The sequence below is a fragment of the Leopardus geoffroyi genome, chromosome C2 (assembly GCF_018350155.1).
Source record: "Leopardus geoffroyi isolate Oge1 chromosome C2, O.geoffroyi_Oge1_pat1.0, whole genome shotgun sequence".
In the NCBI taxonomy this organism is placed as follows: Eukaryota; Metazoa; Chordata; class Mammalia; order Carnivora; family Felidae; genus Leopardus; species Leopardus geoffroyi.
The window spans coordinates 82,474,124-82,497,151 of NC_059333.1; the positions used below are offsets into that span (position 1 = coordinate 82,474,124).

Consider the following 23,028-nt stretch of genomic DNA (forward strand, 5'->3'; position numbering starts at 1 on the left):
CCGTGAGATCGTGACCTGGCTGAAGTCGGACGCTTAACCGACTGCGCCACCCAGGCGCCCCTGGTCTTTTTATTTTTATCAGGCCTTCAACTGATTCGATGAGGCCTACACGTACCACATTATGAAGGACAGTAAGCTTTACCCAGAGTTCACTGATTTAAATGTTAATCTCATACAAAAATACCCTCCAAATTGACACATGAAATTAGCCATCGCACCCACTGAGTGGCAAAATGAGTAGTTTTGTAATCAGTTTCCTCGGGCATTATATTAATGCATCTTTTTTTTCTTTGCGGGTTCATAAAAATGTTTACTGTAAAGGAAAATTCTATTTGCTTTTATCACATCATTTTGTAATCATTTGACATTTTGTGGGAAAACTATAGATTTTCTGAATTATCATTAATGAACTCTTGGGATATTTGTTTTGGTTAGAATGTGGCCTGCTTGTATTCTAGACAGAAGCAGTAATAGCCTCATTATTCTGTTTGACACCATCAGGAAGATCCCACCTAACATTTTAGGTTCATGGTCTGCAAAGGATTCACAGAAATCATATTTGGTTCTTCATTAGCAACATATTTTTTTAAATCCATAATTAGTATGCCTCTATCAAGAACATTTGGGGATCTCTGAGCCAGCCAAATGCACAGTTAGATAATTCCCAGGATGGTTTTATCTGCTTAGATTATCCTAGGCACATCAGAACCACTGCATCTGGACATGCTTCATCCTTGCTGTGGGGCTGGTGACCCTGGAAGTGTTTTTAACCACAGCCTGTCTGTCAAAGGCCTGTGGCTTTGTTTTTCTGCAGGAGACCTGTTTGTATTAGTGATATCTTTGTTCCCTTATATTTTCAAGTGATAATTTAAAAAGTTCATCAAACCCATAGAAATCTTATTTGGCCTTGAAAATCTGCATTATCATATTATCAGATCTCATAGATGTGTCACTAGGCTAAAACCGTACAGACATGTGCTGTGGTCATAAATTACCATACACACAATGTGGGCAAACAGCTCCCACAGTGCCCATCATGGTGCTGAATGTCTTAGGCTTCTTTTATATGCTGCTCCAGTTTGTCTGTTACTTTACCTGTAATCAGAATTTCTTTTCTTAAGTGGTTGATTCTGCCTTACTTTACAGGTATGGGTGATTCCTCCTTGTCCGTCTCCATTGTTCTCCTCCTAGGCAGTTGTATCCCAGGCTGTAGGGAAAAGAGCTGTATTACTATACTTTGCCAGCCACAGTGATGATCTGTTCTCATTCATAAAACTACTGAAAGCCTACCCATTGATTTTTTTCAGTCTGGAATTAAGATTAACATATGTTGGTCTATTATGAAGCCTGGTTCAGAATATTCTTTCCTGTTATTTTTTCAGGGAAAGCACTTTTACTTCATAAGTTTTATATGTCATTCCTATGGAGGAGCATACTCAAGGATATTCAATAAGCTCTCTTTGTTTTATTGTTTTTTGACATTATTGATATAGAAATATTAAGCAAATATAGCAAAAACAGTGCTTCTTTAAAAAAATAGGTTTTAGAATGCATTCTTCCAGAATCCCCTTCTGTTATATTAAAGTTAATTGTTTATCAGTTTTCTAATTTTCAACATCTAAAGAATTATTAGCATATTAATACATAACAGTATCTATTAATAGTCTAGGTTCCAAATCTATATACAACTTAATTTCTTAATATCGTGCTTATATTTTCTCAGTAGACAAATCAGGAAAGTGCCACCTACCAGAAATCCCACACCTTAACCTTGATCACTGAATCAGTTTGAGTCCAATCAGGAAAATGGAAACCACACAATAGATTACTTGGGAAGTTTAATATAAAGAATTATTAAACTCTAAGAAATAAGTTAGTATAAGATGTAAGGAAAGTCTGTGTGGTTCCCATGGGCTGAAGGAAAATACCCACAAAGGATAAAGGTGGAAGACAGTACCCTCCCCAAGGTTGGGGTTCAGCTCTCTGTTGGAAAAAGTGTCATTCTCCCACAGGACAGCAGAGAAGCTTGCTGCTTTACCAGGCTTTACTGGTATGCAGTTACTTGGCAAGCAGGAAGCAACCCTCTGGAGTGCAGGGAAGGCACAGGCAATCAGCAGTTAAGGGTTGTGGGTGTGTAGAGGGAGTAGAGGCTTAGGTGGGCAGGAGGGCTTTGGAATGCTGGTTTCAATGTGGAGAGGGCCATGGGAAGCCTATCACCAGGCCAGGCCAAGACTGCAAATTTGCTAAGGAACTGCATGTTCTGAGTGCCTGGCTGGGGCAGAGCTCCAACAGATTTCTTCATGTTTGACCCCTCACATGTGCAGCAAACAGTAGAAGAGCCCCTTACTTCTGCAGTGTCCCTCCAGTACCCTCTCCCGAGGAAATTTACTGTCATGCCGACTGTAGTGGAAAATGCATTAAAAGCCGTGGGGGTGCCTGGGTGGCTCAGTTGGTTAAGCATCCAGCTCTTTATCTTGGCTCAAGTCATGGTCTCATGGTTCCTGGGATTGAGCCCCAGATCAGGTTCTACGTGGACAGTGCAGAGCCTGCTTGGGATTCTCTCTCTTGAGCTTTCCTCTGTCTCTGCCCTTCTCCTGCTCATGTGCGCAGGTATTCTCTGTCTCTCAAAATAAACTTTTAAAACAATTCTGTGCATTATAGCAGAGTGTATATTGAAGGGAATGTTTGGAATTGAGAGGCAGTTAATTGATATGTAGCACATTTCTTAAAATATTTTTGAGAGAGAGGGAGACAGAGTATGAGCAGGAGAGGGGCAGAGAGAGAGGGAGACACAGAATCTGAGGCAGGCTCCAGGCTCTGAGTGATCAGCACAGAGCTGGAAATGGAGCTTGAACTCATGAACCACGAGATCATGACCTGAGCTGAAGTCACACCCTCAACCAACTGAGCCACGCAGGTGCCCCGGCCTGGTAGCATATTTATAATCTCATTGTAATCTGGACCCCTTTTTCCCTCTTTACTATTAGTGTGAAGTGGGGAGTGACTCCCTCCATATATTTACAACCCAACTATTGTCATGAAGAATTAGTCCACAACACAGCTCCAAGTTGGGTTTTGGTGCCATCATCTGAGCCCCCTTGTCCCCATTCAGGAGGACAGGCATATCTCTTTCTATTTTGCTTCCCTTATTGTACTGTTTTACAAATTGAAAGTTTGTGGCAACCCTGTGTCCACCAAGTCCATCAGTGCCATTTTTCCAACAGCATTTGTTCATTTTGTGTGTCTATGTCACATTTTGGTAATTCTAGCAGTATTTCAAACTTTTTTTTTTTTTTAATTTTTTTTTTTCAACGTTTATTTATTTTTGGGACAGAGAGAGACAGAGCATGAACGGGGGAGGGGCAGAGAGAGAGGGAGACACAGAATCGGAAACAGGCTCCAGGCTCTGAGCCATCAGCCCAGAGCCCGACGCGGGGCTCGAACTCACGGACCGCGAGATCGTGACCTGGCTGAAGTCGGACGCTTAACCGACTGCGCCACCCAGGCGCCCCTCAAACTTTTTTTTATTATTGTATTTGTTCTGCTGATCTGTGATTAGTGATTACAGCTCACTGAAAGTTCAGATGATGGTTAGCATTTTTTAACAATAAAGTATTTTTAATTAAGGTATGTACATTAGCATAATGTACATAGACATAAAGCTACTACACATTTGATAGAGCACAGAATAGTGTAAACATAATTTTTATATATGCTGGGGAACCAAAAAATTCTTTTGAGTCACTTTCTTTCTTTCTTTTTTATTTTGAGAGAGATAGCACAAGCGGGGGGAGGAGAAGAGAGAGAGAATCACAAGCAGGATCTGTGCTGTCTGCGCCCGACACAGGGTCAATCCCGTGAACCACCGTGAGATCATGACCTGAGCTGAAATCAAGAGTCGGACACTTAAATGCTTAATCGACTGAATCACCCAGGTGCCCCGTCTCACTTTATTTCAGTATTCATGTTATTGCAGTAGTCTGGAACCGAACTCACAATATCTCCACGATATGCCTGTAGTTAAGTGGATAGTTAAGTAGAGATCTATTTAGTTGTGAATACCAAATTTGTTACTTCTTACTCCTTAACTCTTTGGATTCCGTGATTGGCACTGATTTTAAAATTGGCTGGCTTAGAGGCACCTGGGTGGCTCAGTTGGTTGAGTGTCTGTTAATTTCAGCTCAGGTCATGATCCCAGGGTCAGATCCCGTGTCGCAGTCTTCAGGAGCATGGAGCCTACTTGGGATTTGCTATCTCCCTCTGTCCCTCTTCCCTGTTCATGTGCGTGCTCGCTCGCTCTCTCTCTTTCTCTGTCAAATTAAAAAGAAAATAATAGTAAAATTAGCTGGCCTAACCACAGGTGCAAGAGAAATGAAAGGTAATTATTACAACTGATTAAAGAAAAAACATACTTTTATATATCAAGAAATATAAATTCTTGTATATAATTAATAATTTGATTTGAAATTACATCTCATTGATAATTTAGAATGTATTTCATTGTGATTAATAAGAAAGTTCTAGAATGCCATATTGGTTTGTATAAATTTGAAAATTAAGTGTTTGAGTATGTACATACATGTTCCCTACAAAAATAACCTACAACAAAGATACATTTTCAAAAATTCAGTAAAAATCTGCTGAATCCCTGCTGAGCCCCTGTGCTAAGCAGATACTTCAGATATTTCAAGATCTTATTTTTCTTAGATCAGGTTAACTGGTTAGCATCCTTTTCTTGTGAATTTCTGAACTTTTCATCCCCAGATCAATAGATAAATGTGACAGATGTCTTATTCCATTTCCCTTTGCATTAGTCTGTCAAGAATATCTGTCCGTTGAATTAATGGCTGCTAATAACTTTTTTGGGATCTGTAGAACTATATAGCTGTATGCTAGTAGAATGGTAGAAACCCCACCAGGGTCATCATGTTCTAGCTCTCCAGTTTTGCTGCCTTCCTTAGGGAATTTCTTTGTTCTCAAATTTTTCTAACTGCAGTTTTAGAAATCTGTTGCCCAATTTATGGACTGGGTAACTCAACCCATATACTAGTGGTTTTTGCAGAAAAAGGTAGGAGGCTGAGATGGTCACATAAAATGCCCATAAGGTCAAGGCTTGTTATAAAGAAATCAAAGGTAATGACTATTATTTTTATGATCATCCATCTTTAGATAAAAAAGGGTAGCACTCATAAAGCTTTTCTTACCTTGGAATGATCCGTAATTAGCCATTTTCTCATTAATTCCTCTTTCCCTCCATCAGGCTTATTAGTGTTTTCGTGCACTGTGATGTACAGACCCTTAATACATACTGGTTGAGTCTCTGTGTGCCCTGTCAGCTTCCATCTTTTTCTTTTTGAACATACTGTTTTCATCATCTCACTGTCAGTGGCTGACCCATCCTTGGGAGAAGACTCCCTCAGCTGTCCCTTTTTCTAAACAATTTACTATGTTTACAAAAGCTCTACAGAGCAGCTCTAGTGAATAAGTAGGACTTACAAATTAAGTGAAAAGAGGTAGACCTTATACGCTCCTACATGTGAAATACTGTTTGGCCACCTAAAAGGAAATGGTCCCTTGCTTGTGGCCTTATTTGGTCACCTAAAAGGAAATGGAAGCCCGAGAGTTCTCCTTCTCTGCCCGTTTTGTTTTGTTTAACTGTGGATTGTTTTAGCCAGACTTACCTGTTAGGATGTTTCTGAACTCTGGCCTTAGAAGAGGCTCTTTCCCAACTGGAATCATCTGTGTCTACAAGTCCAGGGAATTCCATTGTGCCAGCTTACTTAGCAGAGTATCTCCTATTGTATATAGTCTTCTAAGGCAAGGGAAGGGTGTTGCTCTCTTTCCAGATTATCTCGGTGGTGAGACTGGTCTTGGTCATAGGAGAGCCTTGTGTTCCAGTCAGGCTGGTCACCCCACCATCCCTCCAATATCCCATACTTTTTCCACCCCTGGATTTTTGGAATGCCACTTTCTTTGGTCCATGTCCCAGCTTCTCTTCAGTTTACATTCCATATTTTCTGTCTCTTTTTTTAAAAATGTTATTTTGAGAGAGAGAACGCATGTGCGCATGCACATGCGCACACAAGTGGGGGAGGGGCAGAGAGGGAGAGAAAGGATCCCAAGCACGCTCTGTGTTGTCAGCACAGAGCCCAGTACCAGGCTCCATCTCACGAACCGTGAGATCATGGCCTGAGCTGAAATCCAGAGCTGGATGCCTAACCAGCTGAGCCACCCAGGTGCCCCCATTCCATATTTTCTAAGCCCTTCCAACCCTCACTTTTCTCTGCGGTCCTACACTGTGTATAGTACATGCCTTCACAACTTAATACTTACCTTTCCTCTTGTGCTGTTTTGGATGTTTTGTATGACCCAACTAGATTGTAAGAGGGATGAATTTTATACTTCTTCTCTTTCCCCCTTATTGTTTACTGGCAGGTATTTGTAGAGTTTTTATTTCTTTTTCTTTTTTTTTGTTTTGGTATTTGTTAAAATACATAAGAGTGTGTTACTTTTATCTGTCCTTAACTGTCCCTTAAACGAGAAGAATTGGCTTCAGGTAGAACCAAACATGGTTTAAAAAAGTATAGAGCCTTCACTATTCCTCTGTTCAGACTGGCTGCTTTATAAAATGATAAATGTGGCAAACAGCTTCTCTTTCTGTTGTTGGTTTATGGCACTTTCAGAAATGATATTTTTAGGGAAGGTCTCACTATAACACCTGCCCATACCTCAAGGTGTCAGAAGTGTGGCTCAGAGCACTGTGGATTGTAGAAGTCTGTTGGTAAAGGGCTCCTGCCCAGTACCAGCTGCTAAGTGGTATTTCTTCTACCTCCTCCAGTTCTTCTCCCACTTATTTGACTGAAGTCCAGATCTGAGTGTGAAACTGGGAGAGAAGATGGTAGCTTAATTGTTAAGTCTGTTGAGTCCTTTGGATTAGCTTTGTGCCAAACTGTGAGAGGAGCAGATAGAAATGGAAGTGAGTAGAAAGGCAAAGCTGGTCACATTACTCTCTCCTTAAAGCTGTGCGGTGTCTTTCTAGCGTGCAGGATAAAATCCCCAATCTTTAACATGGTCTCTAGGGCCTTACACGGTCTGGCCCCCTCTTATTCATCATGCTTCAGCCACTCTGGCTCTTCTCCTTCTTTGCCTGGTAACCCCCACTCAGTCCTGAGGGGGCATTACTATGTATGGTCATCTCAAGGATGGCTTGCCTGACACCACCCTCCCCTCCTCCCTCCCCTGGTCCAAATCATGCATCCCACATGTAATCGCTAATCACTAATTTTGCTTTTTCTATCGCTTTTGTCTATCACTTTCTATGGTTTGTAATTGTATGTTCAAATATACATATTCCTTCCATAAGGGCAGGGATGTGGTCCCTCTTCTTGCTATTTTAACCCCCTGACCCCTAATTTAAGGCCTGGCACACAAGTGAGGCTCAATAAATACTAGTTTGAGGGAGAAGTGAAAGCATATGTAAAAGTGGATTGTAGGGTTTGTAGGGTAGGTGATGAAAGTAGGGTGGCAGAACAGCTGTGGTCAGAGAGAAGTTTACAGGCTAAACTGAATCAGGAAACTGGGTGCATTCGGAGAGTTGTAGAAACTGAGGACTAGGGGTGGTCATGGGCTTTGCAGGGCTTGGCCACATAGCAATCTGAAAAGCCAGTAGAGTGGCTTAGAGACTGGTAGGCAGCCCCTGCCTTCTGTAAGTAACACCAGTAATAGAATGTTTATAGTGTGCCAGACACTGAGTTAAAGCTTTTAAAAGGTAGACTCTGTGAACCTCCAATGCCAACTGATCCTTCCAGCTCTGCAACTGGTCTGGAGCAGTTCTATGTGCTACTCCACAGGTCCGTATCTTTTACTAGCCGTGTAAATTCCTTCAGTGAAGCCTGCAATCCTATTGTGGTGCTCAGTGAATGCCCTTGTATATTCTTACAGTTTTACTCAGTTATTGATTTCATTTTACTTTTTATCTTCTACCCTAGTTTGGAAACTTCTTGAAGCATCACTACATGTTGTATTTCTTTTTATTTCCCTGTAGCACCTGATTTAGTGGTATAAACTTGGTAGATATTCAATAAATGTTTGTTAAATGACTAAATAATTCATGCCTCTGGTATTCTGTCTCACTAGGGTTTTGTTTCACATTAATAAGTTCCATTGCACTAAAGGTTATGTAGTTTGAAGAATGAAGAAACTACGATCTTGCATAAAGTTCTCACTGGGAACTTTAACATATTGGGCAGTATATGAACTTCAGTGTTCTCCTCGATTGAAGTACAAATACATGGTAGGGGCACCTGGTGGCTCACTTGGTTAAATGTCTGACTCTTTTTTTTTTTTTTTGATGTTTCTTTCTTTATTTTTTTTTTTTTCAATGTTTATTTTGGGGACAGAGAGAGACAGAGCATGAACGGGGGAGGGGCAGAGAGAGAGGGAGACACAGAATCCGAAACAGGCTCCAGGCTCTGAGCCATCAGCCCAGAGCCTGACGTGGGGCTCGAAATCACGGACCGCGAGATCATGACCTGGCTGAAGTCGGACGCTTAACCGACTGCGCCACCCAGGCACCCCGATGTTTCTTTATTTTTGAGAGAGAGAGACAGTGCATGAGGGGACAGGGTCAGAGAGAGAGGGAGACACAGAATTGGAAGCAGGCTCCAGGCTCTGAGCTATTAGTGCAGAGCCTGATGTGGGGCTTGAACTCATGAACCACAAGATCATGACCTGAGCTGAAGTCAGACACTTAACTTACTGAGCCACCCAGGTGCCCCTTGACTCCTTTTTTTTTTTTTTTTTTTTAAGTTTATTTATTTGGTGGGGGAGGGTCAGAGAGGAAGAGAGAGAATCCCAAGCAGGCTCTGCACTGTCAGTGCAGAGTCCAACACAGGGCTCAAATTCACAAACTGTGAGATCATGACCTGAGCTGAAATCAAGAGTCAGACACTTAACAGATTGAGCCACCCAGTACCTTAAGCATTTGATTCTCGATCTTAGCTCAGGTCTTGATCTCAGGGTCATGAGTGTAAGCCCTGCAGTAGGCTCTGTGCTAAGCGTGATGCCTACTTAAGAAAAATAAAGTAAAACAAAAATATGATACATTGACTGCCAGTGGAGCAGGGTACAAGGTAAGGCCACAAAAAATGTTGGTTATAATAAATATGTTCCTTTGTTTTTAGTTTGTGATATGCTGCTCAACTTAGTAAATGTATATTGCAGAAATAGCTGAATAAGGATATTTAACATTACTTTCAGTGTAATGAATGCCCTTGGGAATAAAATAAACATAATTGTGATTCACTATATAAAATCAAAGAACTGAACTGTGGATGCAATTTCCCTTAGGCCACTCAATTTTTTTTTCAGTAGATTTACCTTTCTAATTATGTTTTGCTTAGGCTAATTTTAAAATTACTTTGCATTCCCTGAGAGCAGTGTACTTCATGTGTCAAGGGGACACACATTTAATAGTCATAAAACTATCTGTAAAAGCAAAAAGCTCATTTCCCTCCCAAAGGATCTTTTTTAAGAATCAAAATGCACAACTGTTCTTTAAAAAATAGTTTAACAAAGTGCATACAGTGGCTTAACAGGGCATATAAATTATTTTTTACATTTACTGGGGTTTTATTTTTCTCTTCCCTTTGTGCTCTAGAACCAAATGAAAGAAACTCCTTCAAGGAAATAGATCTGCTGTTTATTTATTTCTTTAATTTTTTTTTAATGTTTATTTTTGAGATAGAGACAGAGCGTGAGCAAGGGAGTGGCAGAGAGAGAGGGAGACACAGAATCCGAAGCAGGCTCCAGGCTCTGAGCTGTCAGCACAGAGCTTGATGCGGGGCTCGAACTCACAGACTTGAGATCATGACCTGAGCCAAAGTCGGACGCTTAACCGACTGAACCACCCAGGTGCCCCAATCTGCTGTTACAAATTGGAATATTAGCTGTATTTAATGGTAGAGAACAACAATATAAGCTAATAAGAGCATTATCTAAACCTTATTAATGAAGTAATGAGTACCCTCATAAAGAACACAGATGTCACAAGGCTTGGATCTTAGAACTGACTTCTGTTGTGTTACGTGATGCTGAAAAAGTAATGAAGTCTTCCCTTTCTTCTTCCATTTTTTTTTTAAACCAAAGAACTAGGATGAGAACATAAATCTTTTTTAGTGTCTCATCAAGGCATTGTTTAAAAAGTATGTATTGGGGCGCCTGGGTGGCACAGTTGGTTGGGCGTCCGACTTTGGCTCAGGTCATGATCTTGCGGTCCGTGAGTTCGAGCCCCGCGTCGGGCTCTGTGCTGACAGCTTAGAGCCTGGAGCCTGTTACAGATTCTGTGTCTCCCTCTCTCTCTGACCCATTCATGCTCTGTCTCTCTCTGTCTCAAAAATGAATAAACATTAAAAAAAAATTTTTTTAAGTATGTACTATATATTATTGCTAAACACCAAAGGGGAAGAATGATAAGGAAAGTTATGAACTCAGACTCCTAAAGAATACTAGAAGTTACTTATGTAGTGGTTTTGATCAGTCCTTGGTTGAGAAATAGCTGAAGGTGTTGGGCCAGGTTCCCAAAAAGAAACAAGATGTATGAAATTTATTTTTCACTTACAGATCACAACTGTTTTTTTTTTTAATCTTGCTGTTGTATAGTCTATTTCATTATTAAGAAGGTGATTTCAGCTCCCTTGAAAAATATTCCAGATAAATTAATGGGTTTGTGACATTAATTTTTTATATTATTTTTTAATGGGAATTAAGTACTGTAATGAGATTTAGTATTCACTTTCCTCTGGATGAGTTTAGTGAGTGATGGAATGAGTCATTAGCAAGCAAAGACTCTGCTTCCTGGGAACATTTTGAGAACAAACTTAAGAATGTCTTTAAGTTCATAAGTGAAGGACTAGGGCTCCTTGGAGAAATGACTGATTCCTGGACTGGGGCAGGGGAGTACCAGATAAGCCAGTAACATCTATGGTGCCAGAAAGCATGGAAGTCTTCAAAAAAGGATGATGGGGGCACGTTGAAAGGACTCAGGTGCTAACTTGAAGGAGCTGCCAGCAGTTAAATATGGGACAATTTGAGGAGCAAAGTAAATAATGATAGTAATGGATTACAATCCATAGAACAAAATAAATAGCTGTGAGTCATATTTAATTTAAATAATTGAAAAAATAAACAAAGGGGAATTGCTTACATGGAATTCTATTAATATAGGAGTAATGATGGAAATAGGACTGTTAAAACTACATAAGTAACTGTTGGTAAAAATACTAACTCTTCAGTGGAGAAACCTGGACAGATACCACATTAAACAAGTGTTCAAAGTTAAAATGAGATGGAGCCACAGCATGTTACCGCCTGATAAATAATGCACTAGAGGGGCACCTGGGTGGCGCAGTCGGTTAAGCGTCCGACTTCAGCCAGGTCACGATCTCGCAGTCCGTGAGTTCGAGCCCCGCATCGGGCTCTGGGCTGATGGCTCAGAGCCTGGAGCCTGTTTCCGATTCTGTGTCTCCCTCTCTCTCTGCCCCTCCCCCGTTCATGCTCTGTCTCTCTCTGTCCCAAAAATAAATAAACGTTGAAAAAAAAAAATAATAATGCACTAGAAAGGGTACAACATCACTTCTATAGTGATTTTTCCCTGTTGTTTTGAATTATATTTTTTAGTTTGAAAAAATTAAGATTCAGATGTAGTTTTACAAATAATACAGAGATTCCATGTATCCTTTACCTACTTTCCCCTAGTGACAACTGTAGTTGCAAAACAGTAGTTCATTGTCATAACCAAGATACCGATAGTGATGTAGTCAAATTACAGAGCATTTCCATCACGACAAGGATTCCTGGTATTGCTCTTGCATAGCTTCACTGCTTTTTAAAATTGGGCTGCTTGTTTTTTGTTACTGAGTTGTAAGAATTCTTTACATATTCTGGATCATATGGAGTTTCCCCTCCATATAATGAATTATACTAATTTTTTTAGTATTAAAAATTATGTTAAAATATACATAAAATATACCATCATAACTGTTTTAAAGTGTTCAGGTCCATGGTATCAACTACATTCATATTGTTGTACAACCATCACCACTATCCATCTTCAGAACTCTTTTCATCCTGCAAAACTGAAACTCTATACCCATTAAACAGCTTCCTGTTTCTTTTATCTACTGGCCTGTGACAATCACTACTCTTATTTTCTGCCTATATGAATTTGATTAAATTAGGTGGCTTATATAAGTGATACCATACAGTATTTGTCTTTTTGTGACTGGCTTATTTCACTTAGCGTAATAGCTTCCAGGTTCATCCATGTTGTACCCTGGATTTCCTTACTCTCTAAGGCTGGATAGTATTCCGTTGTATGTATATCCCACATCTTGTTTTTCCGTTCATTGATCTGTCAATAGACAGTTGGGTTGCTTTCTCCTTTTGGCTACTGTGAACAATGCTGCTATGAACATGGTTATGAAACTGCTGTCTCTTTGAGACCTTGCTTTCATTTGAGTATATGCGCAGAAGTAGGATTGCTGGATTATATTATATCTAGATTTTTCTTTTATTCTCCCTCTGCTTTCTACTTCAAGCCCTATCTCTGAGTATCTTTTCCTTTTAGAGATTTAAGTTTTAAAAGTTCTCATCTACTTCTTTCTTTCTTTGTTTTTAAAAGTTTATTTATTTTTGAGAGAGAGGGAGAGATAGAGTGTGAGCAGGGGAGGGGCAGAGAGAGAGAGGGAGACACAGAATCTGAAGCAGGTTCCAGGCTCTGAGCTGTCAGCACAGAGCCTGATGTGGGGACCGAACTTACGAGCCATGAGATCATGACCTGAGCTAAATAAAGTTGGACATTTAACCAACTGAACCATCAAGGTGCCACTACTTATTTCTTTAAATAACATCGTAAACTCTTAATTAAAAAGACTGTTCAGAGAATAAAGTATAGTGGTTGTGGAATTTTGGCCAGGAACCCCCCCCCTTTGTCCATGGTATTGTAGTGTATTAGTTCATTTTATTCCCTTAGTAAGTACAGTATAGCAGACATAATTGAATTTCTCCGATAATTCAGGATCTTGTGATGCTTTGGGGCTATCATTACAAACATAGATTCACAGTATAGTAAGCCACAGGGCAGAAGTTACCGGGGAATGGTGCAAAGTACAAACCCCTCTGGACTCTTTACAAAACTAAATCGTTGATTTCTCCTGTTAATTATGTATTTATAAGAAAATTAAACAATATAGTTTTATATAATTAATTGATGTTTGAAAGATGTTTTCTAAACTTAGTTTCTCATCTGGCTGCCTCTGCTATTTTTTTTCTCTGCCTTCCTCTTTGCATCTGTGTCCCCATATCACCAGATAAACGGGCTGTCACCTAACTCAGAGTAAGCATATTTAACAAGTACAACTTATAGAAGCAAATGAAGTGTAGAATACAGTATTCTGCATACTTTGTCTCCCAGCTGCATTTCCCTTTCTTTTACTACACTTCAAGGAAGAAAAACAGAGTTTTTGAGAAGACAGGGTTAGAGAAAGGAAGAGGTGGAAGAACTGAGATGAAGAGAAAGAGCAAAGAAATTATGAAGAAGCAGAAAGGAGGAGAAGAGAAAGGAGGGTGGGTCGAGGGCAAGTGAGAGTAGGACAGGGTGGTTACAAAAGTTCCACAGTCAGTCTTCATGGAGTTCCTCCTTCTTTGAACTAAATAAAGCCCTGATCCCTGTGAGTCTGAGAAAGAATTTTCAGGAACTTCTACAGTTGTGACAAGTGGATAACTAAACCAGAGGTCACTTGGGCCAGAAACTTAATCAGCATTTTGCAAAAGGCATTTCTTGAGTGCCTGTCATCCATAGCCTCCTGAACTCAGTAACCACCAGTCCACTAACTAAGAATAGAAAAGACCAATGTCCATTCCAGATGATTTATTCACCACTGTGAATATAAGGGACTGGAAGATTGGAGGGGAGGTTCGAAGTTCTGCCTTCTTTGCCCCTTCAGCTGATAACGCCAGTGATGCTTGGATGCAGAGGTCCTACTATACCAAACTCTAGTGATTTGAACTTTTCTTGAAAGAAATAATACTGTACTTCCTTACAGATAACAGAGAAATAAAGATACTGGCATATTTGAAACCTACTCCCCCAGGCAGGTGTGATGGATTCTTCTCACCTCTGTTTTTATCAGACCATTTAGGGTTTACATGATACATGTCCATGCTTTGAAGCAGACCTAGGAACCCAAAGGACTAACAGTTTTAAATGTACCTTTTCCATGTGTTACTCCAGAATGAAACTGAATATATCTTTGAGTAATTTAGTTACAATGAAATTATAGCATCTAAGCCTACACTTTTGTACAAGAGTCAGGAACCAGAAATAAAAAAATATAGGCAAGCTGATTGATCTTAATAGATTGCTGATGTTGTACTATTTATGGCCTAGTTTGCTTTTCTGATCTTAAATTGCTTTTCTTCCATGGCCTAAATAAATTGTTAAAAAATCTAAGGTAATTTTCCATACAAATGTGATTTCTGTCCTAGAATTTCCAGTCTGACCGAAAAATAAACAGGAGCCAGGTGCATGCACAATGAGTGAATTGCTTGCAAAGAGATGCTCATGACGGGATCATAAATCAGTAGTTCTCAGCCGGGGCGATTCTGACCCTTAGGGGTCTATGATAATGTCTGGGAACAGTTTTGTCATACCTGTGGAGGAGGTGCTCTTGGCTTCTAGTGGGTAGAGGCCACAGATGCTGCTAAACATCGTACAGTGCATAGGACAGCCCCCTACAACAAAGAATCGTCTGGTCCAAAATGGCAATAGTGCCATTAGGTTAAAAAGCCCTGTCATAATTATGTGCTGAAGATACAGTATGGACTGGTTGATACTCAACTACATTAGGAGAAACCCAAGATGGTGCCTACAGTTGTGGCCACTGTTTCTGAGTTTTTCAGGATTTTTTTTTTTACTTCCAGATTTCTATATTGAAATCATTTTAGATTTACAGACTGGATAATTTCCATCTCTATCTCTGTTTCCTTAGCACTTGGTACACAGGATCCTGGCTTTGCAAATATTGAGTGAAGTGAAAGAACAAAGAAAGACACACATTAGGACAAGATCTGTTTAGGTTGCGCTTCTAGGTGTGCTGTGTGAAGCCCTGCTCAGAGCAGAGGGGAAGGTGTGGAGATAAGCTTCTTGGTTTCCTAGAAACACTTGGTAGGTTACCCCCTACACCACCTGTGCCTTTGTTTCTGCTTGGCCTGGGCTGCTTAGTACCAGGGGAGCTGGTGTCAGGGAGAACATCTCCTGATTAGGCCATTGATGCACTTGGGCCTTGAACGAGATCATTTCCCACCTTATACCTTACCCCAGCCCTTGCCAGTGGCTGGGACAGTCCTGTAGGCCATTAAATACGCATGTGTATATGTATTCCGATTAAAACAGAAACCTAAAATGTGAAAGTCTTCTGTAATCCTGATAATAAATTGGTATATATTTCTCCAGTTTTTAAATGTATGTATTAGCATATATATTAGCATATAACTATTAAAAATAAAATGGAATTATAATTTTATAGTATGCTATTTTACAGTGTGTTTTTACCATACTTACATACTTACAATACATATATTGTGGGCTTTCCTTATTCTAGTGTAAGGGATAAATCATTTAAGACTGTTGTTAAAATAAGAATTTTAGTATATACCCACTTCAGAAGTACTAGAAAGACATCAATATAAATTAAAATGTGTAGTGTGTGAGTTTTCTTAGATGGAAATACCATGATGTTATTATGTATCATGCTGTATTTTTCATTGATTATAACAATGTAGAATGATTCTATTACTGGTTTCTTTTGATGGTGAAATATTTTTAAAAACATTCTGAATCCTCAGAAGGAAACCATTATAGCTGTGTTAATGTACTTTGTGTAATACTCTTAGATTTCAACCACTTTTTTTTGTGTTCCTCACAGGCAAGTATGTGTATCAGCCTATGACCCCTGTGGAGCAGCTTCCAAGCACTGAGATTCCTGCAAAGCCTCGGGAACCCACGAACACCATTCAGATCTCAGTCTCACTCACTGAACACTTTTTGAAATTTGCATCTGTCTTCCAACCACCCCTCCCCCCTGATTCACCAAGGTACTGTATGATCTCAGACCTCTTTATCGACAACTATCAGGTTAAATGTATTAATGGGAAGATGTGTTACGTGCAGAAGCAGCCGGCGCCACATTCCCACAAAATGAGCCCTGAGGAGGTCTCTGCACATGATGCCTTAATTTCAAGAGAGAGCAGTACACCAAAAATAGATCACTGCTCTTCTCCCTCAAGTTCTGAGGACTCCGGGATCAATGCCATTGGGGCTCACTATGTGGAATCATGTGATGAGGACACAGAAGAAGGAGCAGAACTGAGTTCAGAGGAAGATTACAGTCCGGAGAGCAGCTGGGAACCGGATGAGTGCACCCTTCTCTCCCCTTCACAGTCAGATCTGGAAGTGATTGAAACAATAGAAACCACCGTGTGAGAGTCCAAGCAGGAAGCCACGGCCTCTGATCCATGCTGAGCTTTTGTACTTTGGTCTGATGGATCCTTTTTCCACTGCAGTTGGTATTTTCTACCCCTCTCTGACAACCATAGTGGTTCAGTGGTCTGCTGATTAGCTTCACTCTTAAATTAGTCTTAGAACTAAGACCTTCTTTTTCTTATAAATGGTTTTCTTTTGTATCTTGACTTATTTTCTATGTAGCATCTGGTGTCATGAATTGTGACCCAGCCTTAATTTCACTGGGAACTCTGAAAGCAGTGAAGTGATGATTATCATGGATCAGGTTGAGGAGCTACCCACAGCGAAGGAGACAGTATTTTCTACATAGCCAGTTCTTGACACACACACACACACACACACACACACCTCTTGGCATTCCTTTTGGTGTGCCCACGGGCACCCCTACCCTGCTAGTCTCCTATGGGAATCAGCTCAGGAGCAGGGAACAGAGTGTGCACTGTAGATGCCATTCTGTCTCTTTTCTCTTCTCACCACCTGCATCGGTCTGGGGCCCTGTTGCCTCAGTTTATTTCTGGGAGGTTACTGCAGGTTCGCTCGACCCCTAGTTATGGCCAGTGTCTGCATACCCTGCGTGATCTGGGGCAGAGCCAGACCTTCATTTAAGAAGAGTTGACGCCTTCAGTTTCATGTTCAATCCACCTTTAGCTGCGTGCCTACGCTCTGCAGGGTGCACAGTGGGATGCAGACTGAGTAACACCTGACTCCTACAGGAAGGGGCCCGCAGTCCAGCAGAGGACTGTGCTAACACATGCGGGTAATGGTACCCAGAATGCTCTGGAAACCCAGGGGAAGGAGAGTACTAGGCATGCAGCTGGAGAACGTGTTGCCACGTTTGAGCTGGCCTCTTGGGTGGATTCCTCAACATTTCCCCATTTTTCTTAATTGTTCTTCAAATCTGGGGAAAACTTTTAAGAAGTTATATAGGTATTATATTTAGGAGGCAGCCACATCTGACGTCTTAAGAAAAAAATCAATAGTTTTAGTTAGCATGGAAATGCTAAACACAGCAGTCCTTTAGGGATTAGGAATGAATCTAATAGGTTTGATTAATTCTGCTTCATTTGGTTGTATGAAGCATTAGAATGGCTTAGGTGAGAAATGGATTAGAATTCAGTATGATGCATGGATTTTTTATGCAAATGCAAAAGCAGTTGAAATAGTTTGCTGCTAAGTCAGAAGATATTTTGTGTAATATTCATTCACTTTACTACAGTAATATTCATTGTGTGTTGTACATGTTCTCTTTTCTCACACACACAAAATAGTGAATAATTCTTTCTTACTTAGCTCTCTTCCGAATTCTCCTAATTTCCATTTATACAAGGTGTTATTGTGTGAGTTGCTTATCTGCCATTTCTCCACATCTCCTCTCTGTGAGGCGTAGTTAAGAGTTCAGGAAGTTTAAAATACAGCCTGATACACCTGCCAAAGTTTGGAGGTTGAGAAATACTTCTTATGCCCTCACTTTCTGTGAGCGTGCTCTCGTGGCACTGTCTCGTGCTCTGTCCGCATTTTGGCACATCTCTTCTGTGTCACTTTAGTTTGTATTTTAAGAAATAAGACGAGGCCTGTTGTGTTCCACCCTGAAGCCTCCATTTGATATCCTTCACAAATCACTCTAGGCAGAGTCTGCTGTCTTGGTTGTACATGTAGTTCAAGTGATTGGCTAGAACACTTTGTTAGGTCTAGGCGCCCAAAACAGCGCTAGGGTTTAGAAAACAGAGTACACGTATTCCTTTGAAAGCAGTGGCAGTTAAAGCTTCCTGTGCTAGATGAGAATGCAGCATAAAGTTCCCACTGACTGAAATGTAAAGACTCAACAAGTCAGACCAGTAAGGTGGTGAGAGGAGCTCCAGGAACAGCAGGCTCCAGGAAAGGGCAGGTGGCGGAGGGGGTGCAGAGAGGGCCTTCCCCAGCCTGATGGCTTAGGGACAGACATCTGATGAGCCTGTCTGAGGTTCTCAGTGCCTCCCATGATTTACTAGCCAGCTGAAGGCAGGCATGGAAGCCCAAATCCCGTGAGCCGAGCAGTGTAGCCAGCCACTGTGTACTCAGGATCGAAGCAGCGACCCCAGGGTCCTGTCTGCACCTACCCTGTGGTTGAGCTCAGTGAAGCCCCTGGGTGGGCATATGGAGGGTCTCCTTTCTCCGCACAGTTTTATCAGTTCTGTACTCTGGGCTCACATTCCTTTTCATTAAACTGATCAGAGTCAACCACCAGGTCTCCAAAGCTGTGGAAATACGTGGTCACAGGGCCATGTATCTGAAGCTGGCTGTGTCAGGGTTGGGGCCTTCATCTGTAATATCTATGACTTTTGCCTAGGTTCCTGTTTTTTAAACTCCTGAACTGCCATTCAGATTACCCATGATTTTAATGAAATTTTTGGATTTAATAATGGTTGATAATCACTTTAAATATTTGCACAATCTCTTTATAGTTAAAAATTCACTAAGCTTCACTTACTACTCTTTTATAGAATTGAGGATGTTCCATTGGATTCTAAATATCAGATGCTCCTGGATCTCAAAATAGCCTTTTCTAAACAAGCACAAGCAAGGGTTTCTTTGTCATAGCACTGTTAATAATTCTCTGAAAATCATACATGATTGAACCAGAATTGTTTCTTAATGCTTGCATTCCAAAAACAACTGATAAGGATATGAAAATGGGTATTTACAACTTAAATTCTAGGCCTATCTGTTATATATTATATAAAAGAATTTCTCTGTAAACCTGATATTATATTGCTCATTTGTATAAGCATATTTATAGGCACTTTAGAAAATGTTTAGACTGCAATGTGTATTATAGACATCGAACACAGTCATGTTAAATAGTCTTTGGATTAATACTTGTACGTTGACACGTACTAAAACTTAATAATTTGAACCTGGTAGTTCACTTGGAGTGAAGGGTTGGGCTGTGTGGATGGAGAAAGTGCTTTGGGGGCTTTTATGGAAGCCTGGCACCATTCCCACTTCCTGAAAGTTGATGTAAGAGCTGTTAGGGTGGAAGATGCAAAAGAAGTGCTGTATGGAATTCAGCTTTATTACCTAACCAAGACTTACTTTGGAATTTTCCAGTTTCAGATATTCTGACTCTTCTGAGAAATGACAAAGCAATTAAAATGCTTTTGTGGTTATAACGATTTGGTACATTAACAAATGAGGCTTTTACAATCAAACCTAGGTATTTTTTACCTTGTAATTTTTAAGATTTGAAGTAAGAATCTGAGGAAAACCATGAAGAAAAACGGTTGCTTTCCTGGGAAAGGAAGACTTGTACTTCAAGGTAATACAATACAAAATAAAACCAAATAAACCACCCAGACTAAAACAAAACGGTGAAGTCATTGTCCTCAAGTACCTTTTGGGTTTGATCTCAGATTCGATACTGTTGTGGGGCTGGTGCTTTTATTTTTTAACCTCTACTTCCTGGCCTATTTGAAGCAGTTCTTTTGAGACTAATGAGAACAAACTCATTTTATACAAATTTCTCTATTTGGGTATAGGACACAACCTATTTTAGAAAACTGCCAAAATACCCAGATAGGTTTGGCGGTATAAATACTATTAGGCAGGGGGTCGGGGGGAAAGCACAAGTTAAACTAATATTATATGTCAGCTCTTGATTATTCCATCTTGTTTGCAAAATTGTATTGACATGTTTTGGCCTTTCACATGAGGGAAACAACATTTTAACAGTTTTCTTTCCTATCCCCTCTCCACAGGAGGTGAGGGCCAGAATTGAGGAGGACAGTTGCATTTTAGGTTTGTCTGAATAGTCTGGGATTGTGTCTGTTCCCACAGTGGAGGAGAGGGGAAGGAGGTGGGAGTCCTCACTGTCTCAGTGCCGTGAACTCCAGGGATGTCGGTATTTCTCACATCCAAACATAATTACGAGGGCACGTCTCAAAATTTTGGGATTACCTTTTAAAAATGTTACATCACTGCTCCCTTTCATTACTCTAGAGACTGGAGAGTTGACTGCTGTGAAAGGGCCATGCTTCTGTTAGTGCTTTGAGTTCCTTCTTCTGTTAAGATTGAAGCAGTGCTCTCTTCATAGTATGAACAATTCTGAAAGCAGATCATCACTAGAGGCTTTAATATTGAGCTTCTGTATCGTTGTGTCCACATACACTTTTTAAGGTTGTTCATACCTTGCAATATTCACTTACTGTGCTAATTTTTTCACCTATTTCAAAGTTTTAAGCACAATGTTGACCCCTCTGTAATTTCCTAAAATTATATTCTGTTTTCCTAAAGACAGCTCAAGTTTCCTCTATGTATAATACTTTAGGAAAATACTTAACTTGTAAAATAAATGTAATTTTTTTCTTTTGTACCAGCACAAATCTGATATTTTGGAGTCTGGAATATTCTCTCCCCCTCACTTTCTCCTTTGGAGAGGTTCTGTCTGATTCAAATAACACTGTGAACTAAAGAAAACAACCCGCATTTATGAAACATGAAACTTGTATACTGAGTGCTTAGTTTGTGCTAAGAAATAAGCAGTTTACATCATTATCACACTTAGACTTTATAAAAACTGTGAAGTGCAGGTAAGTGTTATTATCCATAATAGGCACTCATGGTCAACTGCTCACAACGACTCCCAGAACACTTTGTAATAGGAACTTTTTTATCAGCCACATGAGGTTTATGCAAATAAAACTTACATTCCCCCATGGTCTTTATTTCACACACAGCTACAGGCTTGCATGTGGTTTATATGTGCCGTGTGAGACACTTCTACCCACAGGTCCCAGGCGGTGCACTTTGTCACCCAGGCTCAGGGTCCAGACCTCAGAGTGGCAAATCCAGAAGCTCCGTTCTTTAATTCACACCTGGAAAAGAGCAGCTTGTGGGCTGGATTTCATTAAGTAACTTCACTAGGGACCGCTAAGTAAATTCATTTATCAGTAATAGTAATAATGCCATTGTTAATATTATTAATAGTTATAGCCCAACCTTACTGCTTTCCACAAGTAATCCTTAAAGCAGCCCTCTGAGGGACATTTCAGTACTGCATTTCACAAATAAGGAACAGTGCTCAAGGAGGAAATATTTTTGCCCCAAATGGCACAGCTTGTAGGTAGTAGGAGTCAGAATTGAACCCAGTTACTTTAGCTCCAGAGCTCACGTTCTTGGCCCTCTGCCTGAGTTGCTCACTCTTCTAGCACCTCTTCCCACCCTCATGGTAGTTGGAGGCTGAGTCAGGAGGCTGCTAGTGAACCTGGGAGCAGAGTGGAGGGTGTTCCATCCCTGTCCCTAACCCAGCGAACACCTTCCCACGGGCTGGTGACTCATTCCTCACCAGTGTGGCTGCTCTCCAGGCGGTGTTGAGAAACACCAACAAGATTCCTTCCTCCCTCCCCCTTTTCTGTGCTCCACACAGACCTCCTCCCAGCGCGTGTGTGTGTGCGTGCACACACACACACACACACACACACCAACTTACTGCAAATATCTCCATGCTTTGATGAGGCTATTGTTTCTTCCATGTTTAATCACATCTTGACGAGCATTCTAGCTCTTTCTGCTTTCACAAAAGATGACTTGTCTCAAAATGACTTTTGCCGACAGCTAATCTCATCTGTGTGTGCATTTTACTCACTTAACTCTACATAATTGTATTGCCAAGTTCTAGAAGGCATCTCATTGTAGCCTCTTAAACAACTGCTGACTACATACACTTTTATTCTGCAATAAACTTTAATTTAGCATCTCGTCCTCATTACAATTCAGTCATTGCGAACTGCTAATGCCTTTAACCTGTGCTGTGCTGCCTCAGTTCTGCATTGAATGCAAGGAGTGAGGCAGGACCTAGGGACTCAGGCTTGTTGCAGTAGAGTTCAGGGAGGTGTAATCAGAGGTCAGATGGAATTCTGCAGGAATCAGACAGATACAGGAACTGTTGGAAATAGAAGCAAAAACAAGGCAAAGCAAGTATGCCGGGTATTAGTGGTGTTTTTGTTTGCTTTTTTGAATTTTCCTAGTTCTCTAAAATGAGTTGATACTACTTTTATAATCAGAATCCCAGTAAATTATTTTGAGGATGATGAGTCCTAGGACAGTGAGTACAGGTGGAGCATTTGCTGGGTATGTGGGGTGGAAATGGAGAGCGCGCAGGTGTGAACAGTAACTCACCTACTCAGACACCTGCTGGACAAGACTAAAGGCTGGACTGGGGAGTGTGTGTCCTTGAACTAACTGGCCTCCACAGGGAAGTGACCCCATTCCAGCCCTCCAACCATAGATGGAAAGTTCTCGCACTGGTGGGTTGGAGAAAGAGGAGAGGATTTGCTTCGCATTGTCTTTCTCAGTCCGCAGCCTGAAGCTCTGCGTGTGAATTTGGAGATGACAGATCAGAAGGCTTGGCTTTGGTGGGAAGCCTCAGCCCACTTTATCATCTAGTGTAAGACCCCAGATAATTTATCCCAAGA

The 23,028-nt window shown here is 40.7% G+C and overlaps 1 protein-coding gene across 1 annotated transcript in view; it reads left to right on the forward strand.

Annotated features, from left to right (window-relative positions):
• The window catches only part of CC2H3orf70 (chromosome C2 C3orf70 homolog), a 93,237-nt gene extending 72,175 nt beyond the window's left edge, over positions 1-21,062 (forward strand). The window contains exon 2 of the mRNA XM_045502720.1: positions 15,984-21,062. Coding sequence (XP_045358676.1) covers positions 15,984-16,540 — 557 coding nt within the window. The 3' untranslated portion in view covers positions 16,541-21,062. The remainder of the gene's footprint in view (positions 1-15,983) is intronic.
• Positions 21,063-23,028: the final 1,966 nt, after the last annotated feature.